The 13,853-nt window shown below is 37.8% G+C and overlaps 1 protein-coding gene across 1 annotated transcript; it reads right to left on the reverse strand.

Annotated features, from left to right (window-relative positions):
* Nucleotides 1–3,814: 3,814 nt before the first annotated feature.
* Nucleotides 3,815–8,655, reverse strand: LOC119076369 (DNA-(apurinic or apyrimidinic site) endonuclease). The gene is made up of 7 exons (XM_037183077.1): nucleotides 8,242–8,655; nucleotides 6,782–7,788; nucleotides 4,802–5,049; nucleotides 4,624–4,737; nucleotides 4,319–4,565; nucleotides 4,073–4,253; nucleotides 3,815–4,005 (listed from the first exon to the last, which is right to left on the reverse strand). Exons 2-7 carry the CDS (start codon nucleotides 7,785–7,787, stop codon nucleotides 3,888–3,890), a joined length of 1,914 nt encoding a protein of 637 aa, XP_037038972.1. The 5' UTR covers nucleotide 7,788; nucleotides 8,242–8,655; the 3' UTR covers nucleotides 3,815–3,887.
* Between the last annotated feature and the right edge of the window lie 5,198 nt (nucleotides 8,656–13,853).

A 13,853-nucleotide genomic window follows, 5' to 3' on the forward strand; every position in this document is an offset into this window, starting at 1 on the left:
AAAGTAATAATGGTCAATATTAAACCATTCAAGGAAGAATCAGTCACCTTAATTAATAATTTTCGGCGAATCTATGTATTTATGCATTCAATCAATTCTTCGTTTAATGTCGATTCATGCACTTTTTTACTTTTTTGTAAAGTTTTTTTTTGTAAAGTAATTTTCGTAAAAGGTAAAAGTTCGATTCATGCAATGCTTGGTCACGCTACGACTATGCATCTTGTTATGCTCAGCTAAGTCAATTGTTATGATCAGCTATGCGAACTGCTACGCTCCACCAATTGCTATGCTCAGCCATTTCATTGTTGTGCAGTGCCATACCGAAGCTAGCGCTTCATAAAACTTCCTTATTCAACGAAATAATGTCATCAGACTACTCTGGGCTCCTCGTAATTATCAAAACAATATTTGGATATGCGGATATCCTTGCTACGTTGCTATGAATTTCTACGCTGCTACGCCTTGATATGCTGATTGCTGATGCTATGCTTTGCTATGCCAAATTACGTTTGATCAACCAATTTCCACACCAAATAAACATTACTGGTACCCATAACCTGTTGGAATAGAAATGGACTGGACATGATATACGAGTATATACTACCGATTCACTAAACAATATCTATATTACTAAAGTAACATTGTACGCTAGGATACTAGGATCTACTTATTCTTATTCGTTTAATCATGTTACTTTGATCGACCTCCAACACATTTATCTCCGTGTTGCATACTGCGTTTTTCTCAAAAAAGACAAAATTTTACCTTTCGTCTCTGAGTTAAGAAAATGAATAGCCAATTTGTAAATAAAAATAAAAATGCTAGAGTTCTATTAGAGTTTTGCGTTTCTATCTAGATATTTAGGTAGATGATGTCCACACCCCATTCCCTATGTCCACAAACAAGCGAATTTTAAAATTGGCAGGCGAAGGGGCAAAGGGCAAATAAATGGACTACGCCAAGCATATTTTTTTTATTAAATTTTCTTAAAGATTTCAAAAAAAAATACCCGTCTTTTACCGTTTTCAAAAAAAGTTTAAAATGTGGAAGTTATGAGCATTTAAGTAAACCAATAGTACATTGAATGACAAGGGGCGAAAGTAAAAAAATTCAACCGTGTGCGAGAGTTGGAGCCCGCGCCGAAGGCAAGGGCTCTAATCGCACAGGTTGATTTTTTTTACTTTTGCCCCGAGTCGTTCATACTATTTTTTTTGATACCAACATTGAAAATTGATACGTATCGCAAACATCGCAACAAAATGTTGAAATAAAAAGGCATTTAGCCAGAAAATGCAGGGGTCCAGGGGGCGGCAGCCCCCTGGTATATGAAAAATTGAATAATTTAGCCATCACAACAATAACACACACAAAAATTAAGATATAACTAACAAATCATTCAGTAACAAAAAGTATCGCAAAGTTTTTTAGTATCGCACAGTGTTTTACAATTTTTCATGCTTCGGGGCCGAAAATGAGGGCAATTTTTCGAATTTTCTCGGGTTTCCGGCCCTCTGCATGAAAACTCACATGTGCACCTGTTTGGGACGGTTGATTTAAGGCACTTTCGCTTGTAGACCTCACTTCGTTCGGCCTACAATCCGCGAAATTGCCTCAAATCAATCGTCCAAAACAGGTACACAAATGACTATTGATCAAAGTATTCTGCATAATATGAGCGGATTTTGTTGACAACTCGACTCATTTCTCTCATTTTCTGTGACGTCAGTCACTTTCGCTGTTCGTTCAGTTGCGTTCGCTCTTCGTTAAGTACTTTCTCCCCGTGGGATGCATTTTTTTACTTTCGCCCCTCATATGCGGGGCGAAAGTATCATTTTTCAATGTTGGTATCAAAAAAAATTTCATGTGTAAATCACAATTTCCATGTATTTTGTTGTTGTAATTTGCTTTTGTATGGAAACTTTACATTGATATGTTGCGCGTTAAACGCATTTTTTCGCCAAAATACGAAACACCGGTATTTTTATTTTTAAAACTTTACAGGAAAAAGCTGGAAAACGGGATATTTTTTTCTAAAGCGCGTTGTCTATTATGTTCACTATAGCAACTAGGCAAATGATTTTTTCAGATTTTACATTTTCGCTTTTATAAAATATTATTTAATAAGTAAATTTTGGCCAGTAAATGGATGAAAGAAGAAAAACTGAAATGTTTACACTCAAAATTTCACAAATTTTTTTTGATACCAACATTGAAAAATGATACTTTCGCCCCGCATATGAGGGGCGAAAGTAAAAAAATGCATCCCACGGGGAGAAAGTACTTAACGAAGAGCGAACGCAACTGAACGAACAGCGAAAGTGACTGACGTCACAGAAAATGAGAGAAATGAGTCGAGTTGTCAACAAAATCCGCTCATATTATGCAGAATACTTTGATCAAAATTGTAAAACACTGTGCGCCAGTGTTCTTATTGAAATTAGCATACAAAGTTGATACTTTTTGTTACTGAATGATTTGTTAGTTATATCTTAATTTTTGTGTGTGTTATTGTTGTGATGGCTAAATTATTAAATTTTTCATATACCAGGGGGCTGCCGCCCCCTGGACCCCCGCATTTTCTGGCTAAATGCCTTTTTATTTCAACATTTTGTTGCGATGTTTGCGATACGTATCAATTTTCAATGTTGGTATCAAAAAAAATAGTATGAACGACTCGGGGCAAAAATAAAAAAATTCAACCTGTGCGATTGAGGCCCTTGCCTTCGGCGCGGGCATCAACTCTCGCACACGGTTGATTTTTTTTACTTTCGCCCCTTGTCATTCAATGTACTATTGCATTACAAGCGTATGCACAACAGAAGATTGGACTTATCTAATTGTTGTGGCGTTTATTGGTGTGGTGTGGTGTTTATACTTAAAACAATAACGCGAAAAAAAAACTTCTGTATTTCAGACTGGGCCTTGGACAAAGGAATTAGGTATCTCGACTCTACTTTTAGCTTTTAAGTCAAAGAATCATAAAACTTACTGGCATATTTCTGGCCAAGACATTCTTTAAATCGATTTTTCACCATGAAGCCATGATGGCTCATTTTTGGTCAAATGGAGAAAAATGTAGACCACGACCAGATCTACATTTTTCTCCATTTGGCCAAAAATGAGCCATCATGGCTTCATGGTGAAAAATCGATTTAAAGAATGTCTTGGCCAGAAATATGCCAGTAAGTTTTATGATTCTTTGCAAAAATTGCTGGTAAGAAAGGAAGGCTATAGCGCGGAACAAACAACATTAAAAAATAGCTTGGAAAAATCTATTGTAAAAGTGATTTCAGCAAAAACACTGAATTCTCGTTATCAAATCGTAAAATTCAATTCCATATTTCTTTCAAATTGCTACCTGAATTACAGTGAATGTCAGTGAAATTTAGGCATGAATTTTCTGCTGCTGTTTCACTCAAACAAATACAACTCTTTATACGCTTATACGTGTGGAATTATTACGCGCATACGCTGCTCATGGTACATACATACACATTTTGTGTGTAGTAGTGGACCAGCTAAATCAAACGCCTAAATTTCACTGACGTTCACTACAAGCCGAAACTTTGGATGTCTTAGGGCTTCCGATCCGCGGTTCTTGTACCGACCAAACGATACTTACGTTCATTTGTAAGATATATTTGCGATGCAGGGTTTCATATCAATTATGCTCTTAGTTTGATAGTAATGAATCGATTAACAAAGCAGAGGAACCATTTACCATTAAAAATTTCAGATAATAATGCAGTTTACTGAAGCTCCTCGACCTATTAATTCCATTAATTCACATAATGCATACACGAATTTTTGACTGTCTATTCGCATCCATTTATTGCTCCACAAAAAAAAATATAAATAAAATAAACCAAGAAAAAACTACAAAAAATTTACAATTTCAAAAATAGAGTGACTGGACAGTGGTCACTGCCCAGCACTGTCGATCGAATCGAGTTATCGACGACGTTCGTCATCAGTTTTTCAGATACAATGAAATAGTCCAATCTCCTAGAATATGCAAAAACAGAAATTAATTTTTCGGTGACCACAGCCAGTGAAAACTTAAGCAACTTACCAGCCAATATTTTTAGACCTAGCGTTCGCTAGGTATGTCCAGAATGTGTAGGCTTTTGCTTGGTTTGGATAAATCTCGCGGTATGTGTCGACAAAGCCTTTGCTCAACAAATTCGTAAAACTATTTCTTTCCTCCAGCGTGAAGCCAGCACTTTTTTTATTTGATGTCGGGTTGGCCAGATCTGATCAAAAGAAATCCTATCGATCAAAAGGAATTTGTTTCTCGCAATTTACAAAACAGCGTTACCAATTTCATGATGAGCCACGTTCATGTCCCCGCATATTATCACGGGTTTCTTTCCGTTTAATGATTCCACATAATCTTGAAACTTTGCGTCCCAGGTCAGTCTCCTTTGCAAATTGATCAATTTTCGACCGGCATTAGGAACGTAAACGCACACTAAATAGAATTTTGTGTATTCGGCAGTAATTAACCGCGCTTCCTGGTCCATTTCCGGGTCATCGAATCCGAATTTCACATCGTATGGCATTATCTGTAAGGTAAAACATTTATTTGAAATTGGATGGCTTGGTTGATGTTGTGTTCAGTACTTTAGAAAAGAGTGAAACGCCAGCTTGGCCTCCCTTCTCGCCTCGCCAATACTTGTGGTAACCCTTAATTTCATTGATCTCAGTCGGTACTTGCTCCTCCATGCATTTTGTCTCCTACAATTTTTCGTTCGGAAAACTAGAATTTTTGAGCACAGGCTCAATCGTAAAGTTTCCTTACTTGAAGGCAAATGATGTCAGAATTTTCTGCTTTTAAATATTCCAAGCAGTTTTTCTTGACAGCAGCACGAAGCCCAGCTACGTTCCAAGTTGTTATTTTCGTATTCCATTCGGTATTTGGCGATTGTAGGACGTCGACAGATGTTTCAGATGTTGACGCTGTTTTACTTCGTTTTGGAACTATATTTTGTTGTGGCTCTGCCTGTTTTCGTTTTTTGCCTTTAAGTGTAGGCTGTGAGCTTGGTTGATCTGTAATAAAATTTGTCATTTTTGAGTTCATTTGAATTTGTATGAAATTGGAAAATGAAAAATGTATGTGTCTACTCAGACTTCTTGGTGAATCATTGCAATACAAAGCTTCAGAATTTCGCAAGTGAGTGCCAGTGTCCAACAGTCCGTTTCGATAGAAACAACATCATGAACTGGTCGAGGAAGCAACAAAATCACGAAAACTAACGGAAATGTTCGGAAACTCACAGAAAATTGCGGAAAGACGGAAACCATCTTTGATAAACAGGAGCTTTACAGGAATTCTTTTAGCAAATATTTTTTGATTCAAAATCAGTCACGAATGTGCGCAGAAGTTCGATAATTTTGAAGAAAAACCGAAACCAGTACGGGTTTATTATTAGAAATTTAAGTCGGAAAATTCGGAAAAATTCCGAAATATTCTGAAAAGTTCCTATTCCTAAGAATATTTCCCGAATTTTGTCAGAATTATTTGGACCTGTTTCGAATTTTCCCAGTCATGTTTCCAACAATAACCGTACCTAGACTCGTTTTCTTATTTTGCATAAAATTGCATGAAATATCAGGTTTTCCCGAACGATATATCGTGCGGGAAAAAATTTCATTTCTTTACGATTTATCGTGTGAGAACGGTTTTGAATGAATTTTTCCATGACTATTCGATTGAACAAATTTAATATGGTGAATATGAAGTGTCTATATTTTCAAGTAAATTGATGTATTTTGCCTATTTCAGTTGTCCGGTGCACAAAACGTTGTTGGTACCTCGACTAGAAATGGATTTTTTCAGCACACGTCCTAATTTTCCTGGTTCTGAAAAAATCGTCATTTCCTGTCTTGGTACGAAAAATACCATTGTTGGTACTGGACAAAGTAATTCGTAAAGGATAGCTCGGTGACCCCTTTATAATGACACCTTACCGACTTTAGAGCGGCTACATTGAATCGATTATTTCGATATTAAAATTAATCGGGATTCCCTTAAAACATGTAAACTCAATTTATCGTCACCGAAATCCCAAATGAAAATTGCCTACGTATGGGCTCCGGTACGGTTCTAAGAGATTGGAAAATGAAAACTTCCACTGTTATTAGAGCTCGAATATCACTATGAATGAAAAGAATTGGTGACAGTGTCTTGTTTTTCCAAAACAAGTGTGGTCAGCATGGATCAGAAATCTTGCATGTGTTTTCCAATATATTTCTCCCCTACAATTTGACACAAAATTGGTCCCTCTAATTTAGTCTCAAAATACATGCTAGGCTGCTACGCAAGATTTCTGACCCACAGTTGTCAGATCGTTTAAGTAGTTACTTCGTTCTGATGTTTTATGTTGCCAAATTGATGCAAATTAAACGAAATAAATTTTAGGAACGTTTTGTGAAACAAGAATTTTATTCAAATTTTTCAAAAAGTAAACAAAGCAAAAGTAAAAATGCCCAAAGTTACACACAGTTTGTTTACACGCACTAACAGAGTTCATGTAATTATTATTTTTTCGGAATGTGTCACAAGTTGTCACTCAATATTGGTAAAACATACGTGAATTGACACGGCATATTTTAAATACAAAAAACAAAACAAAAATCTGCACCGGAAGGTAAGAGTATTCATTCATCAGTTGTATCAGTGGTCAGTGGGTCGACTGAGTAAAAGAAAAATTTTGAAATAGAAAAAAAAAGATCGAACCGAAAAACCATCACAATGTAATGGTGCACAATCATAAATTACCTTTGGCAGTAGGTTTCTTCGGCCGTCCTTTGGTGGCTTTACTTGATGTCTCAGCACTCTCATCATCGTCCACCACATCGTTGGATTCCTTCACACCTTTCTTGCCTTTGGTTGTCTTTGCTGACTTGGATTTAGCGGGTGCCTCGCCCGGGCTATCACTTTCAACTTTCGCATCATTTGACTCTTCCTTGTCTGCTTTCTTGCCTCTGGAATTCTTCGATGCAACTGGTTTGTCTTGACTATCACTGGCACTTTCCGATTCAATTGCTTTCTTGCCTCTTGCCGGTTTTGATGCAGGCGGCTTAGATACGACTGGTGGTTCAGGCGCTTCACCTAGACTGTCAGTCTTAACTTCCTCTGCAGCTGGCGCAGCCTTTTTGCCTTTTCCCGGCTTTGATGTAACTGGCTTAGATACCACTGGTTCAATGTTCGCATCTTGATTATCGGTCGTCGTTTCCGCTGAAGCTGGCATAGCCTTTTTGCCTCTTTTGGTTGGAACGTCTTCGGACTTCGACGAACCTTCACCATTTGTAGTTTGTTCGACTGCATCTTTTCCCTTTCCCCGTGTTGGAGCTTTCGGGCCCTTCTGAGCTTTTTTGTCACTGAAATCGTCGACATCAGCATTGTCACTTCCTTCATCAGCCTTCTTTTTACGCGCATTTGCTTTCTTCGAATTTGCAGTCACTTTGTCCGCAGCAGGTACATCCAATTGTTGTCGAGATTCTGGCATCACCTCGTCGTGTTCATCTCCATTTTGTTCGTCCGGCTCACTAATGGGATCGGCGACCTTCTTTTTGCCCGACTTTTTTGTTGGCTCGTCAACGTTGGAATTTCCGTTGACTTTCTTCTTCTTTTTATCCTTCGGCTCGGCTTTATCGGATGTCGGACTTCTTTTATTAGTCGGAATCTCTTTGTAAGAGACAGGTTTCAAATTTCGAGTCGGTCGACCATTAGCTTTGACCTCACCTTCAGTTGTTTCCATTACGGGTTTGGATTTCGTAGACATACTAGACGGAAAAAAGAAAATTGAATGAAAACGGTTTTTTTTTAATTGAGGTTAAATTGTTCAACAATATGTAGTGAGTACACCACGCGCGTTTCTATGTCCATCAGGAAGACAAAAGAGTACATTTTTGAATAGATTTCGTACTGGTAACGGTACTTACAAATTCAAATGAAAAATATTCCGACGAAAACAAGTGAAACAATCCGCGCATGATACTTCAGCGAAAATTGTAAGAAAATAATTTAGAAATTCTTGACAAAAAATGCAAACATCAAATTAATGAAGAAAAAAAAATCCGATGCTGAACGCTTTACATACAAAAATCTTCAAGGTTGTAATGGAAACTCGACGACGTCGGAAAGTAAAATCAAATTTCTTTATCTTTTGTTAGTTTAAATAAATATCTGACATATAATAAGAATCATGGCGCTCCCAATAACAAAAAATTATTTACCTGAGAACGAAGCAACAAATCGTGAATCAGAAATTAAAACTACCAGCACAGGACGTCTTTCCGTTAGAAAATTTTATTCAGATCTGATGTGATGTTTCTGGATAAAGGAAACGAATGGTTTTTTGGCGCTGCTTTCAAGAACACGAAATGTTCGAATATCGAATTTTTTGCTGTCACTTGCAATGCAATTCTACTACGTTTCTTTTGAATTTTGATATTCTTTATAGTTTGAGCAGAAAATGTTGTTGAATAAACCGGCGACTTTATGTTGATAAAAATAGAATAAACGCACCGGTCAAATTTTAGTCGCAATATTCGAGACACATAAGTATTTGTATTATTGGATTGCAATGAAATTCACATAAAAAAAAACAAACGAGCGGCTTATGGGAGTAAAACTGTCACCGGATAGTATGACAAACAAACGTAAGGAAGTTGGATGCGTTTGAATTTCGAACAGCAAAGTTTGAAATGTGTTCAATTAGTTTTTTAGTTTTCAAAATTCAATTATCGAACAACGTCTCAGAATATTTATAAGAACAGGCACAGCTCTGCTCCTAGTATGAATATAAACAAGGCATCAGAACAGTCGGAGCGTTTGCTGCGACTTAGCCCCGTACAACCCGTAATCCTATTTCGTCCGTAACCATAATACGTCCGTAGCCGTAATACGCCCGGAACCCTAATACGTCTACAACCCTCTAATGCGTCTGTTACCAAAATGCAAGTCAAGTTGGGCATGGTCAAATTTACTGAAAGTGTTCATTTTTAAAATTGCGCATAGCGCAATTACGAAAGCCCGTACGAAGTACCTCTCAAATAAAACCAACAATTTACGGTATTATTTTAGAAACCCAAAATTTTTTGCAAACTTTCTATTGGTTATTCAATTATCTCTCAAATGAAACAAAAACTAGCTAAATCGGATGAGATTTACTCGATTTATGTGCAAAAAACACTTAGGGCCGAGTAGCGGCCTAAGTCCAAGGGCCCAAACTTGAAACTTTTTTCGCCACGTTCTTTTCGGTATTCAATTACCTTCCATAAAAAACTAAATCTAGCAAAATCGGATGAGATTTACTCGATTTATGTGCAAAAAACACTTAGGGCCAAGTGGCGGCCTTAGTCCAAGGGCCAGAATTTGAAACTTTTTTTGCCATCATTCTATTCGGCATTCAATTATCTCTCAAATGAAACAAAAACTACCAAAATCGGATGAGATTTACTCGATTTATGTGCAAAAAACACTTAGGGCCGAGTACCGGCCTTAGTCCAAGGGCCCAAATTTGAAACTTTTTTCGCCACGTTCTTTTCGGTATTCAATTACCTTCCATAAAAAACTAAATCTAGCAAAATCGGATGAGATTTACTCGATTTATGTGCAAAAAACACTTAGGGCCAAGTAGCGGCCTTAGTCCAAGGGCCAGAATTTGAAACTTTTTTTGCCATCATTCTATTCGGCATTCAATTATCTCTCAAATGAAACAAAAACTACCAAAATCGGATGAGATTTACTCGATTTATGTGCAAAAAACACTTAGGGCCGAGTACCGGCCTTAGTCCAAGGGCCCAAATTTGAAACTTTTTTCGCCACGTTCTTTTCGGTATTCAATTACCTTCCATAAAAAACTAAATCTAGCAAAATCGGATGAGATTTACTCGATTTATGTGCAAAAAACACTTAGGGCCAAGTAGCGGCCTTAGTGCAAGGGCCAGAATTTGAAACTTTTTTTGCCATCATTCTATTCGGCATTCAATTATCTCTCAATTAAAACAAAATCTAGCAAAATCGGATGAGATTTACTCGATTTATGTGCAAAAAACACTTAGGACCGAGTAGCGGCCTTAGTCCAAGGGCCCAAATTTGAAACTTTTTTCGACACGTTCTTTTCGGTATTCAATTACCTTCCATAAAAAACTAAATCTGGCAAAATCGGATGAGATTTACTCGATTTATGTGGAAAAAACACTTAGGGCCGAGTAACGACCTTTGAGCCCTCCCAACAAGCTCGCGTTGCATCCTACACAAAAACAATGTTCAGCAACGGACGGACGGACATTTTTAGCCCCGTACGAAGTACTGGGGGCTTATAAGATTAATATGCCGTTTGTAACACGTCGAATTGGAAGCAGACAGTAAGGGCATAGCATTTGGTTATGTTCATAGATGACGAATCCGCAATAAAAAAAATGTCCGTCCGTCCGTCCGTCCGTCCGTGACCCCTCTAGCTAGAGTAAATCACAACCTTTTTTCAAAATTCTTTTTTTCCCCGATTGGTATCGACAAAAGTAAGGTCAAGTTCGAAAATGGGCATGGTAGGGTCGGCCCCTCCAGAGCTAGGGCCCTATAGGTGTTTTTCAGTCTTTCGACGATATCTACCGAAATACGCACGCAATAGCTGCTTGTGATATATCAAATGAAAGGTATTGACGAGTAGAACAAAGTTGCTGAACATTGTTTTTGGGTAAGATGCCACGTGGGCTTGTTGGGAGGGCTCAAAGGTCGTTCCTCGGCCCTAAGTGTTTTTTGCACATAAATCGAGTAAATCTCATCCGCCTTTGCTAGTTTTAGTTTTTTATGGAAGGTAATTGAATACCGAAAAGAACGTGACGAAAAAAAATTTAAATTAGGGCCCTTGGACTAGGGCCGCTACTCGGCCCTAAGTGTTTTTGCACATAAATCGAGTAAATCTCATCCGATTTTGCTAGTTTTTGTTTCATTTGAGAGATAATTGAATGTCGAATAGAATGATGGCAAAAAAAGTTTCAAATTTGGGCCCTTGCACTAAGGCCGCTACTCGGCCCTAAGTGCTTTTTGCACATAAATCGAGTAAATCTCAACCGATTTTGCTAGTTTTTGTTTCATTTGAGAGATAATTGAATGCCGAATAGAATGATGGCGAAAAAAGTTTCAAATTTGGGCCCTTGGACTAAGGCCGCTACTCGGCCCTAAGTGTTTTTTGCACATAAATCGAGTAAATCTCATCCGATTTTGCTAGTTTTTGTTTCATTTGAGAGATAATTGAATGCCGAATAGAATGATGGCAAAAAAAGTTTCAAATTTGGGCCCTTGCACTAAGGCCGCTACTCGGCCCTAAGTGCTTTTTGCACATAAATCGAGTAAATCTCAACCGATTTTGCTAGTTTTTGTTTCATTTGAGAGGTAATTGAATACCCAATGGAAAGTTGGCAAAAAATTTTGGGTTTCTAAAATAATGTCGTAAATTGTTGGTTTTATTTGAAAGGTACTTCGTACGGGCTTTCGTAATTGCGCTATGCGCAATTTTAAAAATGAACAGTTTGAGTAAATTTGACAATGCCCAACTTGACTTGCATTTTGGTAACAGACGCATTAGAGGGTTGTAGACGTATTAGGGTTCCGGGCTTATTAGGGCTACGGACGTATTATGGTTGCGGACGAAATAGGATTACGGGTTGTACGGGGCTAAGTCGCAGCAAACGCTCCGACTGTTCTGATGCCTTGTTTTTATTGCGAATTCGTCATCTATGAACATAACCAAATGCTTTGCCCTTACCGTCTGCTTCCAATTCGACGTGTTACAAACGGCATATTAATCTTATAAGCCCCCAGTACTTCGTACGGGGCTAAAAATATTTGGAGGCCTTAGTATGGTTTCCACTCAACAAAAAGTGATCCGTGTAAGGGGCCATTCAAATAGTGCGCACGCACTTAAGGGGGGAGGGGGGTCTGAAATTGGAACTTTTTATATGGAAAATCGCGTGCGAAACGGGGGGGAGGGGGTCAAAAAATGACCGCACACATCGTGCGCACTTTATGAATGGTCCCTAAGAGCCGTGAGAGAGCGAGCTGTTAAACGTAAACAGAGCAAAAAATGAAAAAAAAAAAATTGTCTTCCACACGGCGTACTTTTTGGTACATAGAAAATTTCCATTGGAAATCAAGCATTATGCAATCAAAATCTCTTTCGTAAAAAGAGGTGTGAAAAAAAAATCACAATACATGCAGTACACCCTGCCATGTTTGAAATTTTGGAGGCCTTTTCCAATACTCTCTCTAGCAAAAAAACTCTCAGCTATCTGTGTCAAATTCACACATTATTTCTTTGTATTCTAAAAACACTATTCTACATTTTGACTGACTACGCCACTTCCAAAGGCTACTAGTCTGCATCCCGTGGTACTTCGTGCCATGTCGCATCCTAGCAAGCTAGTCCGGTTAAACACATATTAGAGACAAACACCTATTCGAAAGCAACTCTTCATCTGCTTAACAGCCAAATCACGGTGAGCTTAAAAATTTTTTTATTCGACCTCTCGTGGACATGAAATGTTTTTAGTGGTTTTTGTAGAGGGCGGCACCACGAGTAAGAATAAGATAACAAGAAAATATTTCGATGGGAAAATTTTTAATTTCATTGATTTTTCGTTTTTTTCGAACCTGCGGGAAGCTTTGAAGACTGTTTGGACCTTACTGGCGACTTGTTTGATCATAAAAATATAGTTACTGTTTAGCCTGAGGTCTAAGCTTTACAGCGATACCAATCATGACTTTCATGACTACTATCTTCGCATTGTTTTAGATAGACGAACTTCGAAAAAGTGAACTAGCAGCTAACATTGCTTCAAAAAATGTTTTTTCATCAAAAATTGCACATGCATCAAATTCTTTGAGTAGCGATACTGAGCATCAAATTTTCATTCCAAAACCACATTCATCGAAACACTACCCATGCAAGTTTGGTAATATTGGAAAGCTAAGACCAGTATCAGTTGGGGAAAACAGTTTTTTTTATTTTTCTGTTGCTTCTCGGATGCATGGGAACCGTTAGAAGTTCGCTGAAATTATCCATTGTTCACCCATACTTTCAACTGCTCATAACTCAGTGTGGATAAATTTTAAACCCAACAAGACCCAATCTGCCCCGAAAGTACATGCAATTACCGTTCTAATGACACCCCACACGACCTTGTACGTTTCGTGGCCTACGAGAAATTTTCATAAGAAAAGTGCATGTTTTAGGTTTTTGATCACCTCTCACTAGCCACACAAGCTTGGACGAATTTTTTTGAAAGTGGTTTTGGCTTCTCGGGACCAATACCTATCTAGGAACATATCAAAAAATCCACTAGAAAATGTGTCCGATTTCGGCAGGCTATTTTTCAAAAGAATCCCTCTTTGGAATGCTCATGTGAATATTTATCCACGGTAAAAACGTTTTTATACCAAAATGCGAATGCGATTTTTCCAATATTTAATTCTAAGCGATTCAAGGTGGATAAGTGGTGAAGTAGTCCACGAACATCAGCAACTTTAATCAACAAAGTTGCTCCACAACTATGCGGACCTTTTGATAAATGAAAATATTTCAAAACTTTCACATAAATCAATTTTTTCATATTTTTCCTTTAAAGATTAAGAACCAAGATCAAGTCTTCCAATACGCCATCTTTCGTGAAAATACGGCACCATCCCGATTTTAATAACTCGTCGCCATTATTTCGTATCCATTGTTGTCAATTGAAATTAAGAATATTGCAGGTACAAACTGGCAGCAAATGGCAATGGATCGTACGAAATGGAAAGAAGTTGGAGAGGCCTACATCCAGCAGTGGATAGAAACAGGCTGAAA

Source organism: Bradysia coprophila, unplaced genomic scaffold (assembly GCF_014529535.1).
Source record: "Bradysia coprophila strain Holo2 unplaced genomic scaffold, BU_Bcop_v1 contig_232, whole genome shotgun sequence".
NCBI classification, from domain to species: Eukaryota; Metazoa; Arthropoda; class Insecta; order Diptera; family Sciaridae; genus Bradysia; species Bradysia coprophila.